Below are 22,608 nucleotides of genomic sequence, written 5' to 3'. Positions count from 1 at the left end.
AGAGCCATGTGGCCGGCGCCGAGGTCCGTGGTGTGAGTTTCCCTTCTTGGAGTCATGCAGGACTGGACGCGGAGCTTCTGACATCAGGGTTCTCACAGCCCTAGTTTTTCGATTGTCTTCGAGACGATTTCCTCGTATTGCTGCATACCCCTCTCGAGTTTTCGCAGTCCAGCCTTGCGCACGTGGTAGACGACACCAGGCGTCCGAGATTCGGAATCGTCGCCATCATCGCTACCCGAATCGTCCTCATCCGCACCTCTGTCGAGCTTTTCAGCATCGACTACACAGCGCATAAAATGTCTGTCGTGAGTGATAACGAGAAGTGCTCCTTCCCAAGAGCCCAAAGCCTCGATCAACGCATCAACAGTATCCGCATCGAGATGGGTCGTCACTTCGTCCAGGACGACCAAGTGTGGGGAGTCGAGGAATGCCACTGCCAAAGCAAGACGCACGCGTTGACCGCCTGATAATGTGGCCAAGGAAACGTCTGAGACTGCGCTGCCCCGAAGACCCAGCTTAGCAAGGGTCGCCCTAGCGGTTTGTTCGTCTCCGGTCCAGCCTTCAAGGCTCATGAGATGGGATAGAGCTGTTCGGCCTGGGTCGTGGCGTCCAAGCGCTTCAAGCTCTTCAACGGCATGCTGAGAGTAACAAGCAAAACGTGCTTTGGAATGAACGGTGATATTGCCTTTGGTGGGTCTCGGGCTATCATTTGTCGCAGCTGCCATCAGAAGGTTCACCAATGTGGACTTTCCACTGCCATTGAGGCCAGCTAGTCCGACCCGCTCTCCTGGGTGCATGACCAGGTCAATGTCCTTGAGGGTCCAAATGCCAGATTTAGGATAAGTATAAGATACCTTCTCAAAGCTAAAGAGCGGTCCCGGATGCCGAAGAGGAGTAGGCTGGTCAGGTAAGGTAATAGTGACAGCAGGGTCAAAGCCTGGAATTTCAATATCCGCCCTAGCCTTGAGATAGTATCCTCCGAGATCTTTGTTGAGTTTGAAGCGTCCGCCGTGTTGACCGACCTCGAGCCCGGATCTTTCATCAATCTTCTTTCTACGTGACGCTGCCTGCTTCAGTTTCTTGTCGTCACCTGTACGTTTTGCAGCTTTGATATTTTTCGTGATTGTGTCTTCCATATGCTTGGTCTTTTTTTCCTGAGCTTCGGACATCTTTGTCATTCTTCGAATCTGGCGTCGTTTCTCATTTTCGTATTCAGTCAGGCTTCCCTTGAAGGTCTCTAAAGACTTTTCTGGCGTCAACCGGACCAACACCAATTCCTGCGCAACAGCATCGGCGAAATCTCGATCGTGAGTGGTGACAACAACAGTGGTATCCACCAGTGAGTTCTTGATAAAGCGCTCTAACCAGACAATAGCGGGCAGATCCAGGAAGTTGGTCGGCTCATCGAGCATCAAGACATCGGTCCGTTGAATCAAGGCACATGCGAGGTCACAACGTGTCCTCCATCCACCGGATAGCGAATACACTGGTTGTCTTATCTGGGATTCAGAAAACCCAAGACCAAGAAGAACTTTTCGAGCCTTGCTCTCAGTGCTTCCGGCATCCATGGCTTCTAGGGCTAGACGAGTCGATTCGAGCATCTCAATGCCAACCTTTGTGGCCTCATGCTCGTCATCTGGCCCGACAGGGTTATCATAGCTTGATTCCATTAGACAGTTTCCCTTACAACCAGGTGACTTACCGAGCTTGGCTCTCCTTCAGAGCCTTTTCCCTTTCAATCTGAACTTGTCTTGCTCTGGACCCTCTTGCACCACTTCTTCTTTGCGCTATTAACGTAGCCTCGGCCAGATCCTGCTTTGCTTGCTCTAACTGAAGAGATTGTACAGTCTTGACAAGATTGTTGATATCCGTCTTTTCCTCCAAAGCGGCTGATAGATCTTCAAGGATGTGAGCTCTTCTCCGTTTGTAGAGCAGACTTACTTACGATTCACAACTCTAAGCGCAATCTCCCTTCTTATATCACTGCTCGTCACATAGCCGAGGACATCAACGGATAGATTTTCTACTTGTGTAGATTCGGTCAGAACATCCGAACTGACACGGGTTTGCCCAAGGAGTAGCAGTCGCAGATTGCTTGGCACTCCAGGTACTCGTCGCTCAGCCAGTGCTCGCAGAAGTGAGCTCTTCCCTGTTCCGTTTCGGCCTGCGAGCACATAATGGACACCTTGAAGGAATCGAAGCTCAACATGATCGAGCAAATCCCGGCCACCGATGGACAGAGTAAGGTCTTTTACATCAATGTCTTTTGACGTCGGAGCGTCTACCGCGTCCAAAGCATAGCGACTTTGTTGGCTTGTAACCACAAGAGTTCCATCGCCTGTGCTTGCACCTGAACTAGGGTTTTTGGATGCTTTGGAGGCCCTGGGCATAATCGAAAACGGTCAACGCGAGAAGATGGTGATCCGACGAAACTCGAGACCTGGCCGACATCTTAAGCCCCGTCAGATCCATGTCCTCAGAGATGCAGCGCAACCTCCTAAGATGAAGAAAAGGTTCGAGAGATGTCAAACAATGTAGGTTCGGCAACGCCACAAGGAACCAATATCACGACAGCGCTGATCGTGACTCACAGAATGTCTCGGCAGCGTGTGAGAGAACTCAGCAATGTGCCATCCGGCAGTTGATCTCGTAATTGCTGTGATTGCGATTAGTTGGCCTTTGACGCATACTCTGAAGATGAGTCACTGCAGCCTCTTCTGTCGTGATCGGACGAGACGAGTCAAGGCCGGGAAGCTGGCAACGGGTCGATGGTGTTGCGCCGAGGCTAGTGAGCTGGTGAGGCTAGGCTCAAAATGGATTGGTCGAGTACCGCGGTCACGTGTTAGCCCAAATTCACATTCACCTGCGCCGACAACCCTCCAGCCCGGGCATAGCACGTACAGATTCTCGCGAGACGCACTAGAAGCACGCAGTGTCGACCGGCCACCATGGCGGCACAATTTCGAGCGAAGAAGCTCGATTTAGGTGGCTTCATCAACATCAAGATCATCCGGGACCATAGCAAGCGAAAGGCCTATGAGAAATTTGAACCCCAAAGGTACCAAGTCTCATGCTCTCTATATCCATACACCGCACTGCGACAGGAACCCGACTGATACATGTTTTGTTCGTACAGGCAAGCTCTACGATACGTTGTCCGTAACACGTCCCTGCCGCAATGGATGCGAACGCAAGCACAGCTTGAACTCCAGAAAATGCACTGCTACACCAGACCTACCCAAATCAAGAACAGATGCGTAATGGGTGGCGTGGCAAGGAGTGTGTTTAGAGATTTCAAAATGGGTCGTGTAAGTCTATCTTCTCATCAGTCCGGGCCGATTGTTGGGTTCCTGTGATGATCCTCTCCCTGCAAGAAGTTCAAGAGTGGCTGACTCAAACGCTCCCAGTTTATGTTCCGAATGCACGCTCTCGAAGGATCAATACCCGGTGTCAAGAAAGCAAGTTGGTAATGTGTACAAATTCTCAAGAGGAAGTTTTGTGTCCAGCGTTACAATGTACATATACTTGATGGAGGACTGTTCAAAAACTACACATTCAACGGCCAACCAGACACTTCTTTTCTTTTCCAGAGAGTGTGAACAGCTGTGACCCTTCGATTCGCCGAACACAGGTATGTATGGATGTGTTGTGAGCTTGGTTGCGCTACTGAGACCGACCGCGCGGCGCAACTTCATGACCTCTTCGATGTTTGATTTAGTTGCTGAGGCTGGCGTACGCCTTGCCTCCAGCTATCTGGTCTATCGCAATGCACTCCTGCAGTCCTGCAAGATTGAAGAGCTCCTTGGGACTTGACCGGACATCTGCAGGACTAGTCTTTCCGGTCTTCTTCAATACTTGCAGTTCTTCCTTGAGTGCCTTTGCTACGGCCCCCAAGCAGACTCCCGGATGAATCATGATGCGAAACCCAATGTCTTGAGCCTCTTGAGCTGAAAGTTCGGGCGTTGTTCCGTGTGGTACGCTGTTCAGCAATACGGGTGTGTCTCCCATAATCTTGCAGACTTTCTCCATTTCTTCCCTGTTGCGAAGTGCTTCAAGGAATACAACATCTACGCCGATCTTGACGGCTTCTTTCAACCGCTCAATGGCCTCCTCAAATCCGTATGTTTGCAGCGAGTCTGTCCGAGCAATGATGACTATATCAGATTGCAGTGCGTCGCGTGCAGCCACAGCTGCTCGGAGTCTGCTATAATAGGTGTCGCGATCGACAATCTGTTTTCCCAGAAGATGTCCGCATCTCTTCTCTTGTACCTACTCCATATCAGCCAGCTTGAGAAGTGAGCCAAGGAGCTACATACCTGATCCTCGATATGGAGAGCCGCGACACCGGCACGAGCGTATTGTGTGACTGTTCTCGTCACCATTATCGGTCCGCCATAACCTGTGTCGGCGTCTGCAATCAACGGGATCGAGGGATCCAGGGAGGCAATCATGCCAGCATTGCCTCCCATATCGTTCAAATGCGCCATGCCTAGGTCTGCCCATCCAAGCCTCGATATGGAAGTTCCAGCACCAGTCTGGGAGGGTAAATCAGTTGTGATCCTTGCAATTAGATGTCTACTGACCATGTAAAGCGCGTCGAATCCTGCTTCGAGTGCGAGACGGGCCGTGAGGCCGTCATAGACACCTGGGCATACAATGATCTTGGAACGATCTTGCAGCAACTCACGAAGACGCGTGGCACCGGTAAATGGTGAGCAGGCCTTTGCCTTTGGTGGTGTGCCGATTGAGCCCATTGTAGATTGTGTTGAGATACGATACCTTAAGGAAGGCTGTACTGCTTGGGTTGAAGGCACTTCCTAGAGGAGTTGAGATGCTGACCGAGACTCTTTTGTTGGGCGTTTTATAATCTATCTAACAGACCAAGTTCCTCGGTAGTGCTCTCATTATGAACCCCAGGACGACAAACAAAATGTCTCGATCATAGCGCCCCTCTCCTCCACATCGAAACGGCGCACAGCCGACATCGAACTGTTTTTGTCCGATACTCGCCCCGATATGCGGAGTCAGTCCACCGAAGACCGATCTTACCAGTCCGAGTCTACGTTTAGGTGGTTATTCATAATGCTCGACGAATTATTCGTTGATTCAAGGATGCTGGTGCTTTCCTCGAATTTGGACCTGGGTATAAATTACAGAAGAGGTTTCTGGGAAACGGCCATCGCAGCCAGGTTTACTGTCCGAGATACCAGACACAACAAACTATAGAGCCGCCAATGGCAACAACCACTACGCACACAGCGAACATGCGGACTGATCAGGAGACCAGCACTTTCGACCGCCGGCTTCAAGAACTTCTATCTCAATGCAGAAACATTGACGCCAGAGCTCTGACTCTAGAGTCAGCTGCAGCCTCTGCTTCAATCCCCGATGTTCTATCACGATACATCGAGGCTCTGGAAAAGGGAGGCAAAGCCGCTGAAGCAGAAGCATTGGAACAAGTTCGCGAGAAGGTCGTCGATAGTACCAACTTTGGCGGTCTCGGGCTAAGCAGTAGGACTACTGAAGCCACGCCTGAACAGGTGTCTGAGAGCCTTTTCCTCGTCGAGGCATGGCTTGACTCGGTGACCTCGGCAGAGAGGGCAAAAGGGTTCCTGTCTTACTTACCAGCTGCTGTGCCGGGCACAAAACCCATGACATTGGCTGAAAAGATCTTTGCGCAGCATGTCATCGGTGACAAGCCAGCACACGGGCTTGTAGCAGGTGACGTGGTGAGAGTCGGCGTGGACTGGATTCTGGCATCTGAACTATCCTGGGCGGTAAGAATGTCTTTTCTTCTCCTTCTCTTCTTTCTCTCGTGCAAGCATCCACCAAAACACACTACAATTGCGTTGGACTTATTACTGATATCTTATCGATGGCTTCTAAAGGGAATGGACAGAACACACAAGGAAATGGGATCTCCTGGGATCTGGCGAAATGACCGCTTTTGGCTGGCGGGCGACCACGTCTACCACCCTGCCGTATCAAAGAGTCCCAAGATCCAACAGCTGCTCGAAGTGGCGGAGAAGGCGAAACAGGAATTCAAAATGACAGAGTACCAGGGCATGAACTACACCATCATGCACACGGAATTCGTGCGGGAACGAGTCGAGCCTGGAATGCTCGCCATCGGGTCCGACTCTCACACCTGCTCGGGCGGAGCAGTCGGTTCGTTGTCTCTCGGTCTAGGAACCGCGGACGTCATGATGGCACTGGCGCTCGGTGAGACGTGGTTCAAGATCCCCGAGTCCATTCTCATCGAACTCGTCGGCGAGCCGGCCGTCGGCATGTCTGGGAAAGACGTCATCCTTCACATCCTCGGAGAGCTGAAGCGCAACACGGTCGCCGCGGAACGGATCGTCGAGTTCAGTGGAGAAGGGCTCAAGCATCTGTCCTGCGACGCGCGGTTCGCCATCTGCAACATGTGCACCGAGTTCGGGGCCATCACGGGCATCTTCGTCCCTGACAGTATCACCAGAGACTATGTCGCCAAGAGGAGGCGGAGGGCGAACCGCCAGAACTCGCTCTACTTCAGACCCGACGCCAACGCAAGCTATGCGAGCAAGTACACGATAGATTTGTCCCGGGTCGAGGCATCGGTCGCAGTCTATCCCAACCCAGACGACGTGGTCCCCGTGTCTGCAAAGGCCGGCCTTGAACTCGACGGTGTGTTTATCGGCGCCTGCACGACCACGGAGGAGGAACTGGTTCTCGCTGCCCTGGTGTTGAAAGTCGGATTGGCCAAACGACTGCCCATCGCCAAGGGGAAACGTCATTACGTCCCTGGCTCGTTACCTGTCGTGGAGAAACTTAGACAGTTGAACCTTTTGGAAGTCTACGAGGCGGCCGGATTCACGCGAGGGCCTCCAGGATGCTCGTTCTGCGTCGGTCTATCCGCCGAGAAAGCCAGCGAGGGCGAAACGTGGCTGAGCTCGCAAAACCGCAATTTCCAGAACCGCATGGGTAAAGGTACGTATGTTTTCTTTGTGCGGAGTTTGATTCTTTTCGTCTCCCCCCCTCGTCTAGGTACGTACTGCTGCAACAAAACGGCTAACACGTGCTGTGTGGCCAGGGGCTTTCGGGCACGTCACGTCGGCCATCGTATGTGCGGCTTCGAGTTTCAGCATGACGGTCACAAGCCCGGCGGAGTTTCTCAAGGAGATAGACTTGGAGTTCTTTGGGAGATATAGTCCGTTGCACCATATCACATACTCGTCCGTCGATTATGTGGAGCCCGACTTGACTCCTAGAAGCGACACGTTCACTCGGAATGGTGTTGCAGCGACGACCACACACCTCGAGGCTGTGGAAGAGGGCAAAGGCAAGAAGATGCACAAGATCTCCAGCAAGATCGTAACGCTGGGCGACTTTATTGATACCGACGCGGTAGGTTCCCAAATTCCACTCTCCTAGAAAGCAAAAACACTCTGACTTTGCGACTGTAGTTGGCGCCTGGCCCGACGCTGACGACGTGCGTGACCGACGAAGAATTCGGTGAACATGTTCTCGAGTACACGCATCCAGACTTCCGGGCCAAAGTGCGTGGTGGCCAGCAGATAGTCGTTGCGGGACGTGCTTTCGGCGTGGGGTCGAGTCGCGAAGTTGCCGTGTCGGCTTTGAAAGGTGAGCGGAGCTCTTGACGAACCAACATATCTCCATTGAATGTTTTCTATTCGGTACTGATGCTACACTAGGTGTTGGCGTCCAAGCTGTCGTCGCTCGCTCTTTTGCGTTCATTTATGGTCGAAATCAACCTAGCCTTGGTCTTCTTGGTGTCACCATATCAGACGACGCATTCTTCCAAGCTGCCCAAGATGGCCAAGACATCGCTTTGGATATCCCAAGCAGAACCGCAACGGTGGCTGGTCAGGCTTACCCATTTGCTCTTTCCGATATGGAGTTTAACCTCACCGTCAACAACGGCATGACCGACTCGTACAAGAAGTTTGGGAAGGCCATCTGGGAGAATTTCACGCAGAGCAAGACGGAACCCAAGTCCATCTCGAGGGCCTTGCAGAATGGCGAGGGCGAGAAGAAACACATAAAGATGGATTGGTGAAGCTCACTCCCATAGATCCTCACGTTTCATCATCAATGTGCCCGTATCAGTACGAGTAAATTCTTGGAAATGCGTCCCCCGTCGATATCGGTCCATTGTGCTCAGCAAGTACGTCATGCTAGCCACGTAGATGCTCCGTGCTCGGAGGGTGCGCGTATGCTCTCATCGGTACACTCACAACCTGTATTGCTGTCATTGTCGGTGGGATTGTAAGCGAGACCGCCGAATCCATGGCTAGGACGGCATCCCTGCTTGTTGGGATTGGTCTGATTCTCATCACCCTGAGACGTGTAGAGTTCCGAGAGCGCCGTGCAGGGGCTGACGGCTTTCTTCAGGCCCGGTGAACGGTACGACGGAGCGGTCTCGCCGTGCAAAAGTACTGGAGAGATTGGGGTATCGGTGCGCTTGACGCCGATTGGTTGACGAAAGTCAACGCGAAGTCCGATTTTGGTCCCGGAAGTCCGATATATGGCCCTTTCGACTTGGACGAAGGCTCCGGGTCAGCAAAGGACGTTAGGAGGACATCAGAAGGTGTGAGTGTGCCGAAGCAGTCAGCTCCAGGTTGGAGGACGTCGTAGAGCGTCAGGTTGAGCTCAACTGACAAGAGATGGTCGTTGAACCTGGGCAGGCGACCAAAAATGGCACCGCGCAGTCAAAAGAGACCCTGCACTGCAGGGAGAGCAAAGGACGGACTTGTGCGAGAGTTCGAGGCTCTCCACACGGCCATCCTGGATATGACAACGGACCACTCGCCGATTTTATGAAGCAGAAATATGAAATTGTGCCCGTGGATTCAGGCTGACATCGAGACCATGTTGGCTGGTAAACGTCCCAAGATGGCCTAGTCACTTGCCGGAAAGGGGAAGGTCGGTGTTTTTGGCGGGAAAAGAGTTAATCCGCGGGGCGGTGGCTACGGATGATTGCTCTTCCGTTGTTGGTGAATCAAAATCTCGTGGTAAAGGCTAAAACGCACACAAGGGTGGCTAAAACGCACACATCCCCATTGGGTTAGCGTGATTCGGGTAACCTTCCTTGTCAGGAATAATTTTCCTTGCACCCCCCCCCCCGGAGGCGCGCCTATTCACAGCGTTCTAGGCTCGCGTTCTAGGCGGCGTTTTAGGCGCCCTAGGCTTGCAAAATATCATGATGCTAGGAACGATGCAAGGAACGCAAGGAATGATGCAAGGATCGATGCAAGTGATGCTGTCTCAGTGCTAGTCAGAGGCGACTCTCACCTATTTTCTATGGGAGTTCCTTTCGCCGCGCATTGCGCTCCACACCTAGTCTAGTCGAAAGGTCATGGTTCCTGGGATATGAGTTGACTGTCCTCGACCTCGTCCTCCTCCTCCGCGGCCTGTTCTTGCGCCTGTTCCTGCGCCTCCGCGGCCTCTTCTTGCGCCTGTTCCTGCGCCTGTTCCTGCGCCTCCACGACCGCTGTTTGACTCATTTAGACGTCTCCTTGCCTCCTGATTGGCCTGTTCTATTGCGGCGTCAGTTCGCTCAGGCTCGGTCAACATCCGCCTGTCATTCACATCATATCGATGCCGCGAGATAATATCTGGTGGTTGCGCAACCTCAGCATAGTTGAATGTGATCTCTCGACATCGATCTAGACGCTAGTGAACGTCGAAATCCTCAACCTGTAGAGGCTCCATTGATTCAATGCGTGCTCGGATGATATGAGGATATGGAAGGCCCCATCGACGCTCGAACGAGCTTGTGCAAGGTCTCCATGTTGTTAGAGGAGCCCGCAAGGTTGTGGGTGTTGTATTCATGTGAATATTGTGAGGCTTGTATATCTCTTCCACCTTGAGAAGTGTATAGATTGATATATAAGTGACCACAAAGACCCATAGTTGACTATTAAACTGAGGCCTTCTCGATTGGCTGTTATTAGTAAGTCTTACCATGATCTCAATAACTATATCTCTATAAATATATTCGAACTGTTAAATAATAGTTAAGATATCGCTTTGAGTGCTAAATAAATAACTCTTTAGCACTCGATGCATTCCTTCTAGATATAAGATTATAATATTACCAAAATAACGATGATTATCGATAAAACAGCGCTATATTCTTTATTGTCTCATAAATCAGATACAATAGAGATAGTCATAAATTTGAGGCTCAAATCGATAGTCTCATCTCAGACTATCTCAGGCCTTATTAGCGATATCCTCGATAGATACATTCACATATTTCCACCAGCTATTCATGAGACGCTTTAGTTGAACTTGAATCCTTACAGTGTCCTCATCAATATCCTTCTATGTTGCAAATCCAAGATCTCGCTAAGTGAGTGGTCTCTATATCTTCTTAGCCTTGCTCATGATTACCTTGTTAATATGCCAGAGACAGAGTAAATGCGAGGCAAGTGGAAAGACAACCTTAATAGTATTGATAAGAGAATAAGCAGTGTCTATAATAAACACTCACGAAGATAGAATTTGACAGTGTTCAAGGATTTTAAGGAGACTTCTCAACACCCACTGATAAGTGGTTTCATCCTCCCATCTAATGAATACCGATCCAAGGAAGAACGATTCATTGTTTACTGTCACACCAACCATATTAACCAGTGGCATATTGAAACGATTAGTTTTATATGTGGTATCCACCAACAAAACATCAGGATAAAGTCAAAAGAGATCAAGACCTCGGTGGTGAAAAAATACGAGACCCTCAAGTTTCAAAGTCTTAGTGTTATACAGGGTTCGATATTGCCATTGCTCTGTGATTGCTAGGAGAAGTGCTTGAATAGGTGTCCTACCATTTAAGTCAACCTTTTCATGCTTTTTGCGTTCATTTTTGACGTCCTTAAGTGTGATTAGAACATTATATAGCGAGCGAATTCAAGAGGTAGTTAACTGCGCTCCGAGGCCTTCATGAAGTTGCTCCTTAATGAGTTGAGAGATCTCACCTTGATGTCCACGTCGGCGGAGACTAGGATATATTAAAGGGCCCCATGAAGGCTCATGAGAGTGCTCAAAATGAGTAGAAATAAGTCGCCAGAGAGAGCCATCTATAGAGCGTTTCAAGGTGATTCGAAAGCAATAATTCTGACTTATAGTACCCCTAGATCGTTGAACAGCGCTTCTTTTCTTATTCCGCGGATCAGCGCGATCACAGACTAGGTAGATTGAATTGATTTCGCCGCTGAGATTGGGACGACCTTGTCGATGAATGCGGAGGCCATATCCGCGAGGCCCTGTCCATCCATCAAGGAACTCCCAGGCCTCCTCAAGTGAGTGAAACATAGTGTCACTAGGCGGGAGCGCAAATGGAATCACAGGGCCCTGTTCCTGCGCCTCCGCGGCCTCTTCACTAGGTTGCGCGTCGTCGAGAGCCTCCGGGGCATCTTCCTGCGCGGCCGCGCCCTCCGCGGCCTCCGGGTCGGAGTTGCACTCATAGAACTCATCATTCGACGCTGTTTCATAGGCCAATAGGGCCTCCATTTCCGCCGCTAGTTGGGCGGGGGTTGACATGACTAGACGGCGCAATGATAGACGGGCTAGACGGCGCAATGATAGGTTGTTGCGAGCAAGGAATATGTTGTTGAGAGGGTTGTGATCGAGGAGTAGGTAGAGATAGCATGGAAAGGGGTTTACTTCAGTTGTGCCAAGACCGACGCTAACCTAATATGGAGGCGCTAACCCAATGGGGATGTGTGCGTTTTAGCCACCCTTGTGTGCGTTTTAGCCTTTACCAAATCTCGTTCTGGTAACCAATATTTCTTCATTCGGTAACTGGCCACAGGCCCTCGAGGGATGAAGGCGGCGGTCGAGGTAATGAGGCAGTTGTGCAGCAAGGGGAGGATGGCGACATCCGGGCCCAAAGTGGTTGCTTGGCTAATGCATTGATCCAGAGAGTGTCTCACCGGCGGAACAGTCGACACGCCATCAAGCACAGAATGAGTCAGCCTCGGGGGAGGGGGCCTCGATGAGAAGTGACCGACCACGTCCATGCTTGTCAGGGTGTCGAGATTATCATTGACAGCCAGCTTGAGATCTGACTTCATTATCATCGCATAACAATTTCACCCTCCGGCAAACTGATTGAATTTCGTGGCAATTTCTTGGATCCTCGCGCGCCCATACCACTCACATCTCAACCCCGGACACGCGGCTCTACTTACCTAGTCTCTCACGGAACAGGTGGTGCCCTTGGATTCGTATCAAGATGGCAATCACCCCTGACAAACGTTCGATGCCCAGATTTACACAGGCCACACCAGGCTGCGTTACAGCGATGGAAACTTTCCAGAAGCCGTCGAGAAGGCGATGGAAGGTGTTTGTTGTAAGGGAGACTGCATATCACGGTCGTGAAACTTCAACTTCACAAAGGCCTTTTGGTTTGACAAATCGCCGCCGTCCCGTGTTGGGTTTGTGTAGCCTGAGGAGTTTTTGTCTTGTCATGTTCTCGCCGCAACTGCTCGACCAAGCAGGAGACAGCACAAGTTTCTTGCCCTGAACTCGGTTCGTGTCCGAGACTGACTTGTTCAACCCACTTGTTTGTGTGTGCATGTGTGGCAAACCCATCGTTCCACCGCTTCACAATATATATGCTGAGCCGACCAGTTCCAATGTGGAACCATGAGACAAAGTGCGGGTGCTTACAGTTCTTAACCTGTCTTTGTGGTTTGATTGTTTTGTTTTTCACAGGGCATACCTCTTCACGGTACACCTCGATCATTCCTAACGTCTCAGTTTTTGGTTGTCAACACTTCCGAACGTGAAGACGGAACTCGATCTGGGAAAGGTCACTAACTATCACTACCTTTTTATCTGCACCAGCACGCTGTTGTTGTCGTCACGGCCACACAAACGACCTGACTGACCTAGGGAAGGCCAACGACGAGTTTTGAAGAATGACCTCTACCTCGTTTGATCACGCTTTCGAATGCTACAAGAGCCGTTCCCGCGATGCCTTCCTCTCTTCTCCCCTCTACACCACTTTCGACTGGAACCTCGACTGCTGGACCCTCGCGCACGATCCAGGTCAGTACATATATCGACCGATCGACGTCCCTTGCACGAGGTCAAGTCTCTATCGAGCGGCACCGTCCAAGATGGCGAGAAGGTGCATTTACTGCGGCAACAACTTCGAAGGCTACAACTGCGGTTGTGAGAAGTCTTTCGGTGGCGGTTCCGGTTCAGGATCGAGTTCGGGTTCGAATTCGAATTCAAAGCCGGCCGTCACTTCCACCGGTTCGACTGCCGCGGGCTCCAGCGGCTCAAAATCCAAATGGCCGCAGTCTACGTCTACCCGGACTCACGACGCGGAGAAATGACGGGACGGCTCTCGACGGGGGACGGTGGTTCAGCTCGGGCTCGGATCCTTTGTTGTACGTGAAGAGCATCGACCATGTGAAGGACTTGGGGATCTGGATCGAAAGTGCTCAGTCCACGTGGGAGACTCGAGTCAGGGGCCGGGATATGGGACATTAGTACCTGAGCAACCAGTCGTCGGGAGTTGCGACGGCGCGGGATACGGTGGCCGTTCGTGACACACACCGATAAAGTTGAAGGAATCAAGAATCAAAATTCATCCAACCCAACCGTGCTCTACTCACTCAACTGATTGTTCATGAGCACACTTCGGAGGACCACGTGACAGTGAGTGTCCTGACACGAAGCTGTGCTTTTGAGTGTCGACATCACACTCCTTACATATTCGGGTTTGTGTTCAGGGTGGATTTTTAAGACGAGATTCTAGTGCCGTATGGGGACGACGGAACCAATTCATCTGTGACAATCATACCTGTCCAGCCAAGGGTATACGCAAGGTATTTACCATGGGCACGAATATTGAGAGAGACTTCAAAGCCACTCAACAGCTATCATCCAGACCAAAAGCCGAGTCGAGTTAGTCTCGCCGCTGTGTGCATTACATCGTATCCCCGTCGTAAGTCATGATGGTATTCTATTGTGTTGTATTGTACTCTACTTCGTTTCTCAGATTGAACTCCAAACCCCCGTCTTCCTTCTTTACAAAGACAACGTCTGGCGCACTCTTGACTTTCAAAATGCTCATGCCGACCTTTCCGAGCTTCGGACAGGATTTTGCCAATTTCTCGACATCGGCCAGGTCGATTAATTTGATTCCGGTTCTGCCACCGTTGTCGTTGCTTTGTCGTTGTTCCTTGTCAACCTCTTCCGTCTTGTCGACTATTATTCCAGCCTCGGCTTTCGCACCCGGCACACCGACAATTTCGATTCCCTCCAGCGCCCTTCCGACCCCGTTGTACCCTAACCCGGCCACGAGGTCATCTGCCCACCCGTCCTCAAGAAGGACAGCGACAGTCAAATCGACCAGTCCCGTACCAGTAGCGCCATTGGCATCGGCACCAGCGCCACCTGCGCAAGCGTATACTATCTCCCCCACCTCCACGGGTCGGAGGGAGAACATACCCAGGTTCAACACCTTGATAGACGTCAATGCTCCTCCGGCTGAAGCCGTCTCGAACCGTTTTCTGATTGCCGTGGCAGCTCTCCCGTCGCTCGCGAACGGCAACACGCCTTCTGGCATTTTCTCGTCGTTCTTCTTCTTAGCATCACCTGTGTTTTCGCCCTCTTGTCCAGAGGGCTCGTCGAGTTCATCGCGTCGCGACGCTGGGACAAAGTCGAAACTCACGCCGATGAGACCCGGCACGATGAGACTGGCGAGTTCTTCCCCGGCGACGCGAGCCAGGAAATCGCTGTCCTCGTGCCCGCGGAATGTGTAGCTTACATTTACGACTTTGAGGCCATCCCTATCACCTCCACTCGCGTCCTTGGTATCGACATCGACATCGACACCGCCTCCGGCGGAGCTTGAGTTTCGGGCGGCGGCGCGTTTCTCAAGTATCGAACCCACCCGCGTGAAAAACCCCGGTCGCGAAAACGAATCGATAACGTGGATCTCCTGGATCTGCGTGCACGACTCAAACAGCTCCTCGGCGTCTCTGCGGCTCGCGTCGTCCAGGCCGTCAATCAGGCAGCTGAAAAAGGTCAAGGACCGCAGGTTCGGAAGGCACTTGGCCAGGCGGCCCAAGAAGCCCAAGGCCGGTGTAGTGTTGCCGGGGAACCCGAGCCCGAAGAGCTCCAGCGTCAGATGGGTCACGGAGCGAGGGACGTTCGGCAGCAGCTCGGGCTGCGTGAGCGGGGTTTGGGTCTGTAGCAGAGTCTGGTACTCGTCGAGCTTGATGTCGGCGGTCAGTGTGAGCTCGCGGAGTCGAGACGCTTGAGGCGGGAAGTCGGGGAGGGTGAATTCCTTCAGCGGGATTTGTGCCGCCAGGGGATAACTTTGGTCGCTGCTGTCACCACTGCCGTGACCGACTTGGACCGTTGTTGCCATCGTTTGTTTTTTTTTTCTTTTCTCACGAGAGACTTTGTGCCGAGAAGGTGGTCAATGCCGTGTGACTTTGTAACTGTGTCCCAGCGCTCCACTCCACGGGGATGCCTCTCTCGCTCTCTCTTTTGCTCTCGTCTCTGTGTTGGCGATAGTATAACCTGGTGAAACCAATTGGAGTAGAGTTCACGGCGTGAGACACAAGTTAAAGGGTTGGGTAAAGGCTGGAAAGTCAGAGATGATTACCTGGCCCGCTGTTGTTCGGGCAAATGGTGTCCCGCGCTGAATTGGAACTGATGTGTACACCACGCCACACATGGCATACTGAAGTAGCTTGGGTGTATAAAAGAGGAGATCAGGTAACTAATGTGTACGACCCCTCTCGTCCAACTCCTCCTACCGTGCCCAAGGTACATACATGTAGGCCCGGGCATGCATGATTTTCAACTCATTCTTTACGCTTCCATGCCCACCCAGGCACCTAGGGATCATCATCTCACCGGCCCCCTGAATGAATTGCCGTTCTCGCAAGGGCGGCGTTGCGGAGGACCCAAGCAAGAACAGAGAAACGCTGATACTACTTACCCCTCAATGCTCTCGATTCTCCGCTTCTTGACTTTGTACCGAGTATGAAACCGGCGGAGCCAGGGAACCCGATCAACGCGGGGAAAAAGCCAAAGCTGACCCGGTGTCACCCACTACAGGATCTTGACAATGGATCTGCGCGGCGACTCGACGACTGGGTGCCTAGTAACGAGGAAAGAGGTTCCCGGTACGCGGCATTAGCTCGACAAAATGCTAGAGGAAGTGGACGAACGGCATGTGTGGATATGGATAAAGGACGCGAGTATGGATGCTCGCTCGCTCACACAACTACCGCCGTGAGAGGTGAAGTATACAATGCTAAATTATGTAGCTACGAGTACCGATGAGGCCTCGAAGCGGAGGAACGGGAGCTGCAGAATATACCGCGCACACACGCTCTCTCTCCTCTCTCTTAGCATTTTTAGTTTCAATAATCTCAGTGTTCAATTACGTAGTATTTTCTGTGAAAGTTTGTTCTGTCGTTGTCGTCCGTTGAGCTCAACATCAATCATAAGCTGCATCAAACAGATTTAAAGGGGAAAGGGGAGCCTTCATATCGCCATGAATCCATCCATCCATCAGCCAAAAAAAAAGCAATCAGAAGCTCCCAAATGCAACCCATGACGTGACACACGTGGTCATCGATTGCAAGACCGAAGATGTGCCAAATATGTGTGTATGTCTCTCTTGACCTCGCCTGGAGGTCGTGGAGAAAGAAAGATGCCCGAGAAAAAAAGATTGCCATCGTAGTGATATCTATATCGGCAGTGTATCTCCCAAGAGCGGTGAATTATCCAGGATTGTTCATTGACGGCGTCGCGAGGTGAGAGCTGGAGTTTAGTCGTCGTGTCGTGTCATATCATGACAGTCTGACCATCAGGAAGTTACGCGAGCCCCAACTCGACGTAGGCTGATTTGTGCGCATATCCGGATTCTGGACTGGCAGCGTCTTTGCCGGTATGTTCGGTCCAGGTTATCAACATCTTCCAACCACCGTTGGTAATGTCGTCGTCACCAAAGTAGCCCGCGTGCATTCCACCCGCGTACATGTATCCTTCGGCAGGAGCGTCGATCTTGGCTAGAACACCCTCTTCCGACCACTGGCTCGTGATGATGTGCTGGTAATCTCCATTCTCATCGACGTCCAGATCGAGAGGCAAATGTCGGTAATAGAACGTATTGTCTGCAACGGTGTTGAGGTAGATCATGACAAAGCTACGAAGAGCAGGGACGTAAAACACATCCAAGTCCTGCACGGGCACGTCGATCATGGTTGCTGTGGACTTCGGTGAAGGCATGTTGCTGGACCAAGCACTGCCATCCCAGTAGGTGTAGGACGAAAGACTGGTAAATTCATCCGGAGTGGTTCGTGCCACAAGCACACCATGGTCAGTCTCGCCAAAGAGGTAGATTACTCCATCATTACCGCCGACACCAGACGACCCCCAAGAACGGAGACCTCCCAAAGTGCCAAAGGTCACTTGGTCTTGCTTGAAGAGCTGAGGTACCAAGCGTTGAGCTGTTGGCCCGTACTTCTCATCCACCGAAACAAGGAGAATGGTGCTGCCCAAATCATGGAATACCGCCGCTTGAGTCTTCATGTTGACAACATCATACACCAGCGCGGGATACAGTAGTGCATGGCTTCTATTCAGAGGGATGAGGGATGACTCAGGCCACACCGCGTACCGATAGCCATTGCCCGAGAGAGCAATGTTGAAGGACTCTTCTCCAGTTGTCATGGGTGCGAAGCCACGCAATCTTCCAACATCATCTTGCCATTCGCCGAGATGGTCGACTAGGTCCAGGGCTTGGCCATAGAGTGCTTTCATGCCGTCGTCTGTTGCGACGGAGCTAGAGACGAACCCCACGAGTGGGTTGGACGTACCGTCGATCTGAAAACTGGCAGTGTCGCAAAATACAAAGAGGTGAGTACCATTGATCGTTCCACCCTTTCCGCCGTCTCTTGACATGTGTGGTACCACCTTCATGTCTGCGACATTCACATTCAGGGGAATATTTCCCTCACACCAGACGCCAGTATCACCCGCAATTGGGTATTTTGTAATCAAGTCGACGTTGATTCCCGGAATGAGGACGTTGCTTGAAAGCTTCTCTGGAGTTGCAGGGACATGGCTGACATATTGGGTCGTCGGCTTGTTGGTCGAACTCCCAAGTACCCTAAAATCTTTGACAGTCAAAGCTGAACCCGAGCTGCTAAGCATGGAGCGAGTCTCAGAGTTGGATTTGGGTGTCTTAGTGCAAGCAGACGTAGATGTTGCCATGGTGGCACCGACCAAATGGATGGTTGCCGGGATAGGTTCATTCAATGATGACTTCAGATAACAGTCGTCGGCGTCGTGGAGTCGGTCTGCCGCGAAGACGAAACCCACGCAGCGAGTTCCAGACACGTTTTTGCGATTGAAGGACTCGCATTGCTCCAGGCATTCACTGAAAGATCCGGCCAGGACAAACGGATAGATATTCTGAGCCGGGAAGTCAACGTCGCAGAGGAGAGTGTAGTTTGTGGCATTATTGAAAAAGACCGTACCATTGACAGCATAGCAGGAGAGCTTCTCCAGCGGAGGAATAGCAGTAGCGCAGGGACCATTGAGACAGGGTAAGACAGGCATGTTGGACGTGACATCTCTGGCCAGGTTGGGAGGGTTGTTGGTCGAGGTTGGCATATCGGTTCCAGGAAGTTGATAATGCACATGGCGAAGGTAGTCGCGAGGGTGGGCTTGCACAAGATTCAAGAGAGTCGAGACATATAGCATCAAGATGATGCTGACACCGAGACTGTGAGTTGCCATGACCTGTTCGTCGGTGTCAGATGTTTGTCCTCACAATTTGAGCGCGTTGATTGACCTCACCGGCAGCCTGCACACGGCGCAAAGGTCGACACCAGTAAAGGAGAGTATTGGGTCAGTTGAAAGGATTGAGGCAGAGAATATGTACGCTGGGGCTGTATCGCGCTGTTGGGGAATGATGTTTTGCGGTGTGAGTAGCGAGCGTGAGATGAGAAGAGAGGGCACTAGGAACGAAGGTCGTGGCTTTGTTATTGTTTTGATATCACGGTCAGAGGGTGTCGCGATCCTGCACGTACGGCCGGTGAAGGAGAATGTACCTGTAGTTAAGTAATGCCGCTTTCAAAGCAAAGTGCCAGACAAAAGAAGAATCCCGAGAATCTACGAGTTAACATGAAAGGGGTCAGAGAACAATGGTCCTGCAATATTCAGAAGGTATTGGCCACACATGTCCTTCTATGTCCAGCGCCAATCGTGGAGGGCTCAGCTGCATTCCTGTGACAAGATAGGAAGGCTGTAGACCATGTGCACAAGCTAATCTCTTCCACCTGCTGAACCTTCAAGCGTGGCTCGACACCTCAAGGACAGAGGCTCATTAAGCAGTGTGGCCGTCAGAGATGGAGTCGTAAACAGTGTGTTCGACTTGAACACGGCACAGCCGCCTCAATCACTGACCACGACCTCTACCAGAGCACAGTCGTCAGTTATTCCGCCTTTTTAGCGAGCTCGCGCAACTGTGGAGAAGTAGTGGCACTCTTCTCAAGATCTGCAGCCCATAGAGCTGCTCCGACAGTGTTGGTGAATGCGAAGATGAGGTTGACAAAGGGCATCATCTCCAAGACAAACGCTGCAACACCAAATGACGTATACCCTCCTCGGTGTTCTGAAATGTGGACTTCTCTCTGCCGCTTCGACCATTCTTTGAGCTGAAAGTACCTCGTATGTGCCGCTGGACCTGATCGCTTCCCTTGCAAGATGATGAAGACCAAGGTCCCTACTACAGGTATGAAGTTGAGGGGCAGGTACAGTAGGTATCTGATTATTGCGTTTGGGGTGAACTTTGCGAACGGCTTCTTGATCAATTTTCCTAGTCGACTGATATTGTCTCCCCTGGTAGAGATCTGTCGGCCCCCTTCCACCAAGTTGACACAGCCACGAGATAAGAGAACACCGTCAAATGTATCCGTGAGCGCCTCATCAATGAGAAACGTTCGGGAAAGGAGGTTGACCAAGGTCGAACTCTCACTCAAAGTGAGGAGGGCAGCCGAAACAGCGGCAACTGGACCAGAGGTGAAGGCCATGACAGCTGCTTGTGGGACGTAGGCAACGAGGAACATGAAAGTAGTGACTCCAACGCCGAGGGTAATGGTGGGTGCTAGCTTGGACAACAACGGTCGCCAAAGATCCTTGTGCATGAGGAAATAGAAGATGCCCTGCTGCCGGTTAGAGCTTTCGCCGTGCATAGGAAGAGGCCCGCACCTTGAAGGGGTACAGATAGGCACGAGATTCCACCGCCTCCTTGGTCATGTTCTTTACTCGCTCGGCCTCCTCAACGGCCACTTGTTTGACTCTTTCGCTCATCGCGAGGGTGGTGTAGGGGAAGACTGGAGGAATGAAGGAGCGGAGGCTGAAGACGCTTGATGGCCAGGGGAAGATAGTTCTTTGAAGAGAAAGAGCAAGAGGAAGAGAAAAGCCCAAGGCTACATATCATCGCGCCGCAGACCCAGAACTTATATGGTTTGCACTGTCGGGTGTCGCAGCCGTTGGATGATGTCGAGGGAGAAAAGAGTCGAGGTGAACAGATGACGTCACAGCCCAGAATCCCGCAGTCTGCAGTGCACGGGCTGAGTGACGAGGGCAAGGGGAAAGGTTATATATTGTACGAGTATACACTCCACGCCGGCATCCCAACGTCTCACCTCAGTCCGTAGCACTGACTAGAAGACACCGAGGGTGCTGGAATGGGCCATGGTCGAGCTTCGCACGTTGTCAGTTGTTGCCATCGTGACCCAGGCATCATTTCTGAGTTAAACCAGTTGAAAAATTCCATATTCGCTATATTCAGACTCCAATTCAAGTATTGAAACGCACAATAAGCATCCGTGCACGCTTCCCCGTCGCCCACCGTGCCGTTCGGCTGGCCAGTACGTCCCATTCCCAGATCAAGTCATCCATCCTGTTGGGGAAGAGGCGAACAATCTCCTTCGGCCCAGGGTAACTACTGACATGTGGATGGCCATAATTGTATTTTCCCAATCAACAAGCACAGTCATTGCTCTTCTGCTTTGCGCGATCCGCCAAATTGACCCTCGCCTCATCTGCTCGGTTTGCGGCGCCGGACAACGCGGCTTGGGTACCACCACCACTGGCTCCTCTCGCCCCTTTCAGCGACGTCTCTGGGATAGCATTTGCAATTGCTGAGAATACTTCAGCCACGTTTATGCCTGTCTTTGCCGATGTCTCAAAGAACAACAAGCTTTCTTCTTCGGCATATGATTTGGCTTCTCTCGTCGAGATTTTGCGTGCGTCTCCATTGTCAGTAGGCTCAGCTTCCGTGTTGGACTCAGTTTCTTCGCCATCTTCTGGAGAAGCTTCAGAGTCACCGGACGACTCCGCGCAGAGGTCCAGTTTGTTACCGACCAACGCAATCACGATACCTGGCGAAGCTTGCCTTTGTAGTTCTGCCACCCAATGTTTAGCCTTGGTGAGAGACGTAGGCTTGGTCAGATCGTAGACAACGAGCGCAGCTTGTGCATTTCGGTAGTACATGGGCGCCAGAGAGGCGAAGCGCTCTTGACCCGCGGTATCCCATATCTCGAATTTGATGATTCGGTTGGGCAAAGAGATCTTTTGCGTCAGGAAAGCGGCTATCTCAATGTTAGCAGTTGTGGCTTGAACCATGAGGGACCCATTTATAGGACTGGAAAATAGAGCATACCACCAATCGTTGGCTCTTTGTTCTCTTGGAAATCATTGTTGACAAATCGTAGGACTAAAGAAGACTGCTCGAATCTGTCAGCGGTATTCTTTTTCCAGTTACTTCAGGGGCCATCGAAGTATCCCACTCTTCCTGACGGACGTAGGTATAAAGTATCGCGATCCCAACCGTGCAACCACCTTACGTTCACCCCAGCGACGGCATCAAATGTCATGATGCAACGTGGCGTGGAATGACCTGGGGCTATTGATATTGGGGTAACAGTGTGCGCAACCCACCTTTCCAACGGCTGCTTCCCCGAGCAGGACGAGCTTGACGCTGCTGCTGGGCTTGGGTGCGGATGATGGGTCGGCCATTGACTGGGATGGCTGGAGTCTCACTGATCGTCAAGGATGAGGGAGTGGATTGCGTATTGTTCCAACGGTGTTCTGTCAGTATCTAACAGCTCCAGTCTCTGCTCTCTTTCCAATGTGTTATGCCAGATAACGGGTTCGCGTCCCGAACAAGGAAGGATGGGAGGGCCGGATACGAGTCGGCTGGAGGACGTAGGCGCAGTTTCTAGGAAAAGGTCGCGGTGGATGATGGACTTCAAGTATGGCGTCTAGTTGTCATCCACAGTACGGTTTGTCGGTTTCGAGGCAATGGGGGGAGGTGGTTTGGTGGGTGAGATGGAGATGGTGGTTGGTTGCGCAAGAGTCTTTTTTAGGGCAGTTGCACGCCGAGTCCGTGACGACGCCAGAGCCAATTCAACCCGTCGCTTCTCCGCGCATTCTCTACTTTATTGACTGCAGCCTGTGCACATCATACCTGGTCTGATGCATCGAATAGCTTTCATCTTTGCAGACGCCTGATGAATCAACCTTCGGCCTACTTTCACAATGCCGCTG

General features: G+C 51.7%; 10 protein-coding genes across 10 annotated transcripts; 3 read left to right on the top strand and 7 right to left on the bottom strand.

The window, feature by feature from the left end:
* Positions 1 to 92: 92 nt before the first annotated feature.
* Positions 93 to 2,390, bottom strand: PV08_05413 (uncharacterized protein; the record flags this gene model as incomplete). The annotated part of the gene is made up of 3 exons (XM_016379756.1): positions 93 to 1,659; positions 1,703 to 1,898; positions 1,946 to 2,390. 3 exons carry the CDS (start codon positions 2,388 to 2,390, stop codon positions 93 to 95), a joined length of 2,208 nt encoding a protein of 735 aa, XP_016235583.1.
* A 558-nt stretch (positions 2,391 to 2,948) lies between these two features.
* On the top strand, positions 2,949 to 3,470 carry PV08_05412 (uncharacterized protein; the record flags this gene model as incomplete). Its single annotated transcript, XM_016379755.1, has 3 exons — positions 2,949 to 3,058; positions 3,137 to 3,308; positions 3,408 to 3,470. 3 exons carry the CDS (start codon positions 2,949 to 2,951, stop codon positions 3,468 to 3,470), a joined length of 345 nt encoding a protein of 114 aa, XP_016235582.1.
* Positions 3,471 to 3,714: 244 nt separating this feature from the next.
* Positions 3,715 to 4,754, bottom strand: PV08_05411 (uncharacterized protein; the record flags this gene model as incomplete). The annotated part of the gene is made up of 3 exons (XM_016379754.1): positions 3,715 to 4,269; positions 4,317 to 4,535; positions 4,584 to 4,754. The coding sequence occupies 3 exons, from the start codon at positions 4,752 to 4,754 to the stop codon at positions 3,715 to 3,717; spliced, it is 945 nt and encodes a 314-aa protein (XP_016235581.1).
* Positions 4,755 to 5,264: 510 nt separating this feature from the next.
* Positions 5,265 to 8,059, top strand: PV08_05410 (uncharacterized protein; the record flags this gene model as incomplete). Its single annotated transcript, XM_016379753.1, has 5 exons — positions 5,265 to 5,777; positions 5,889 to 6,969; positions 7,073 to 7,386; positions 7,446 to 7,623; positions 7,695 to 8,059. 5 exons carry the CDS (start codon positions 5,265 to 5,267, stop codon positions 8,057 to 8,059), a joined length of 2,451 nt encoding a protein of 816 aa, XP_016235580.1.
* Positions 8,060 to 10,914: 2,855 nt separating this feature from the next.
* Positions 10,915 to 11,547, bottom strand: PV08_05409 (uncharacterized protein; the record flags this gene model as incomplete). Its single annotated transcript, XM_016379752.1, has 2 exons — positions 10,915 to 11,084; positions 11,136 to 11,547. The coding sequence occupies 2 exons, from the start codon at positions 11,545 to 11,547 to the stop codon at positions 10,915 to 10,917; spliced, it is 582 nt and encodes a 193-aa protein (XP_016235579.1).
* A 1,583-nt stretch (positions 11,548 to 13,130) lies between these two features.
* PV08_05408 (uncharacterized protein) lies at positions 13,131 to 13,352 on the top strand (the record flags this gene model as incomplete). The annotated part of the gene is made up of 1 exon (XM_016379751.1): positions 13,131 to 13,352. The coding sequence occupies one exon, from the start codon at positions 13,131 to 13,133 to the stop codon at positions 13,350 to 13,352; it is 222 nt and encodes a 73-aa protein (XP_016235578.1).
* Positions 13,353 to 13,984: 632 nt separating this feature from the next.
* PV08_05407 (uncharacterized protein) lies at positions 13,985 to 15,397 on the bottom strand (the record flags this gene model as incomplete). The annotated part of the gene is made up of 1 exon (XM_016379750.1): positions 13,985 to 15,397. The coding sequence occupies one exon, from the start codon at positions 15,395 to 15,397 to the stop codon at positions 13,985 to 13,987; it is 1,413 nt and encodes a 470-aa protein (XP_016235577.1).
* A 1,463-nt stretch (positions 15,398 to 16,860) lies between these two features.
* Positions 16,861 to 18,789, bottom strand: PV08_05406 (uncharacterized protein; the record flags this gene model as incomplete). Its single annotated transcript, XM_016379749.1, has 1 exon — positions 16,861 to 18,789. One exon carries the CDS (start codon positions 18,787 to 18,789, stop codon positions 16,861 to 16,863), a length of 1,929 nt encoding a protein of 642 aa, XP_016235576.1.
* A 698-nt stretch (positions 18,790 to 19,487) lies between these two features.
* On the bottom strand, positions 19,488 to 20,364 carry PV08_05405 (uncharacterized protein; the record flags this gene model as incomplete). The annotated part of the gene is made up of 2 exons (XM_016379748.1): positions 19,488 to 20,216; positions 20,263 to 20,364. 2 exons carry the CDS (start codon positions 20,362 to 20,364, stop codon positions 19,488 to 19,490), a joined length of 831 nt encoding a protein of 276 aa, XP_016235575.1.
* A 675-nt stretch (positions 20,365 to 21,039) lies between these two features.
* On the bottom strand, positions 21,040 to 22,077 carry PV08_05404 (uncharacterized protein; the record flags this gene model as incomplete). Its single annotated transcript, XM_016379747.1, has 3 exons — positions 21,040 to 21,650; positions 21,722 to 21,785; positions 22,000 to 22,077. The coding sequence occupies 3 exons, from the start codon at positions 22,075 to 22,077 to the stop codon at positions 21,040 to 21,042; spliced, it is 753 nt and encodes a 250-aa protein (XP_016235574.1).
* Positions 22,078 to 22,608: the final 531 nt, after the last annotated feature.

Source organism: Exophiala spinifera, assembly GCF_000836115.1.
Source record: "Exophiala spinifera strain CBS 89968 unplaced genomic scaffold supercont1.4, whole genome shotgun sequence".
Classification (NCBI taxonomy): Eukaryota; Fungi; Ascomycota; class Eurotiomycetes; order Chaetothyriales; family Herpotrichiellaceae; genus Exophiala; species Exophiala spinifera.
The sequence above is the reverse complement of the archived record's forward strand: the minus strand, read 5'-3'. Positions and strand labels throughout refer to the sequence as shown.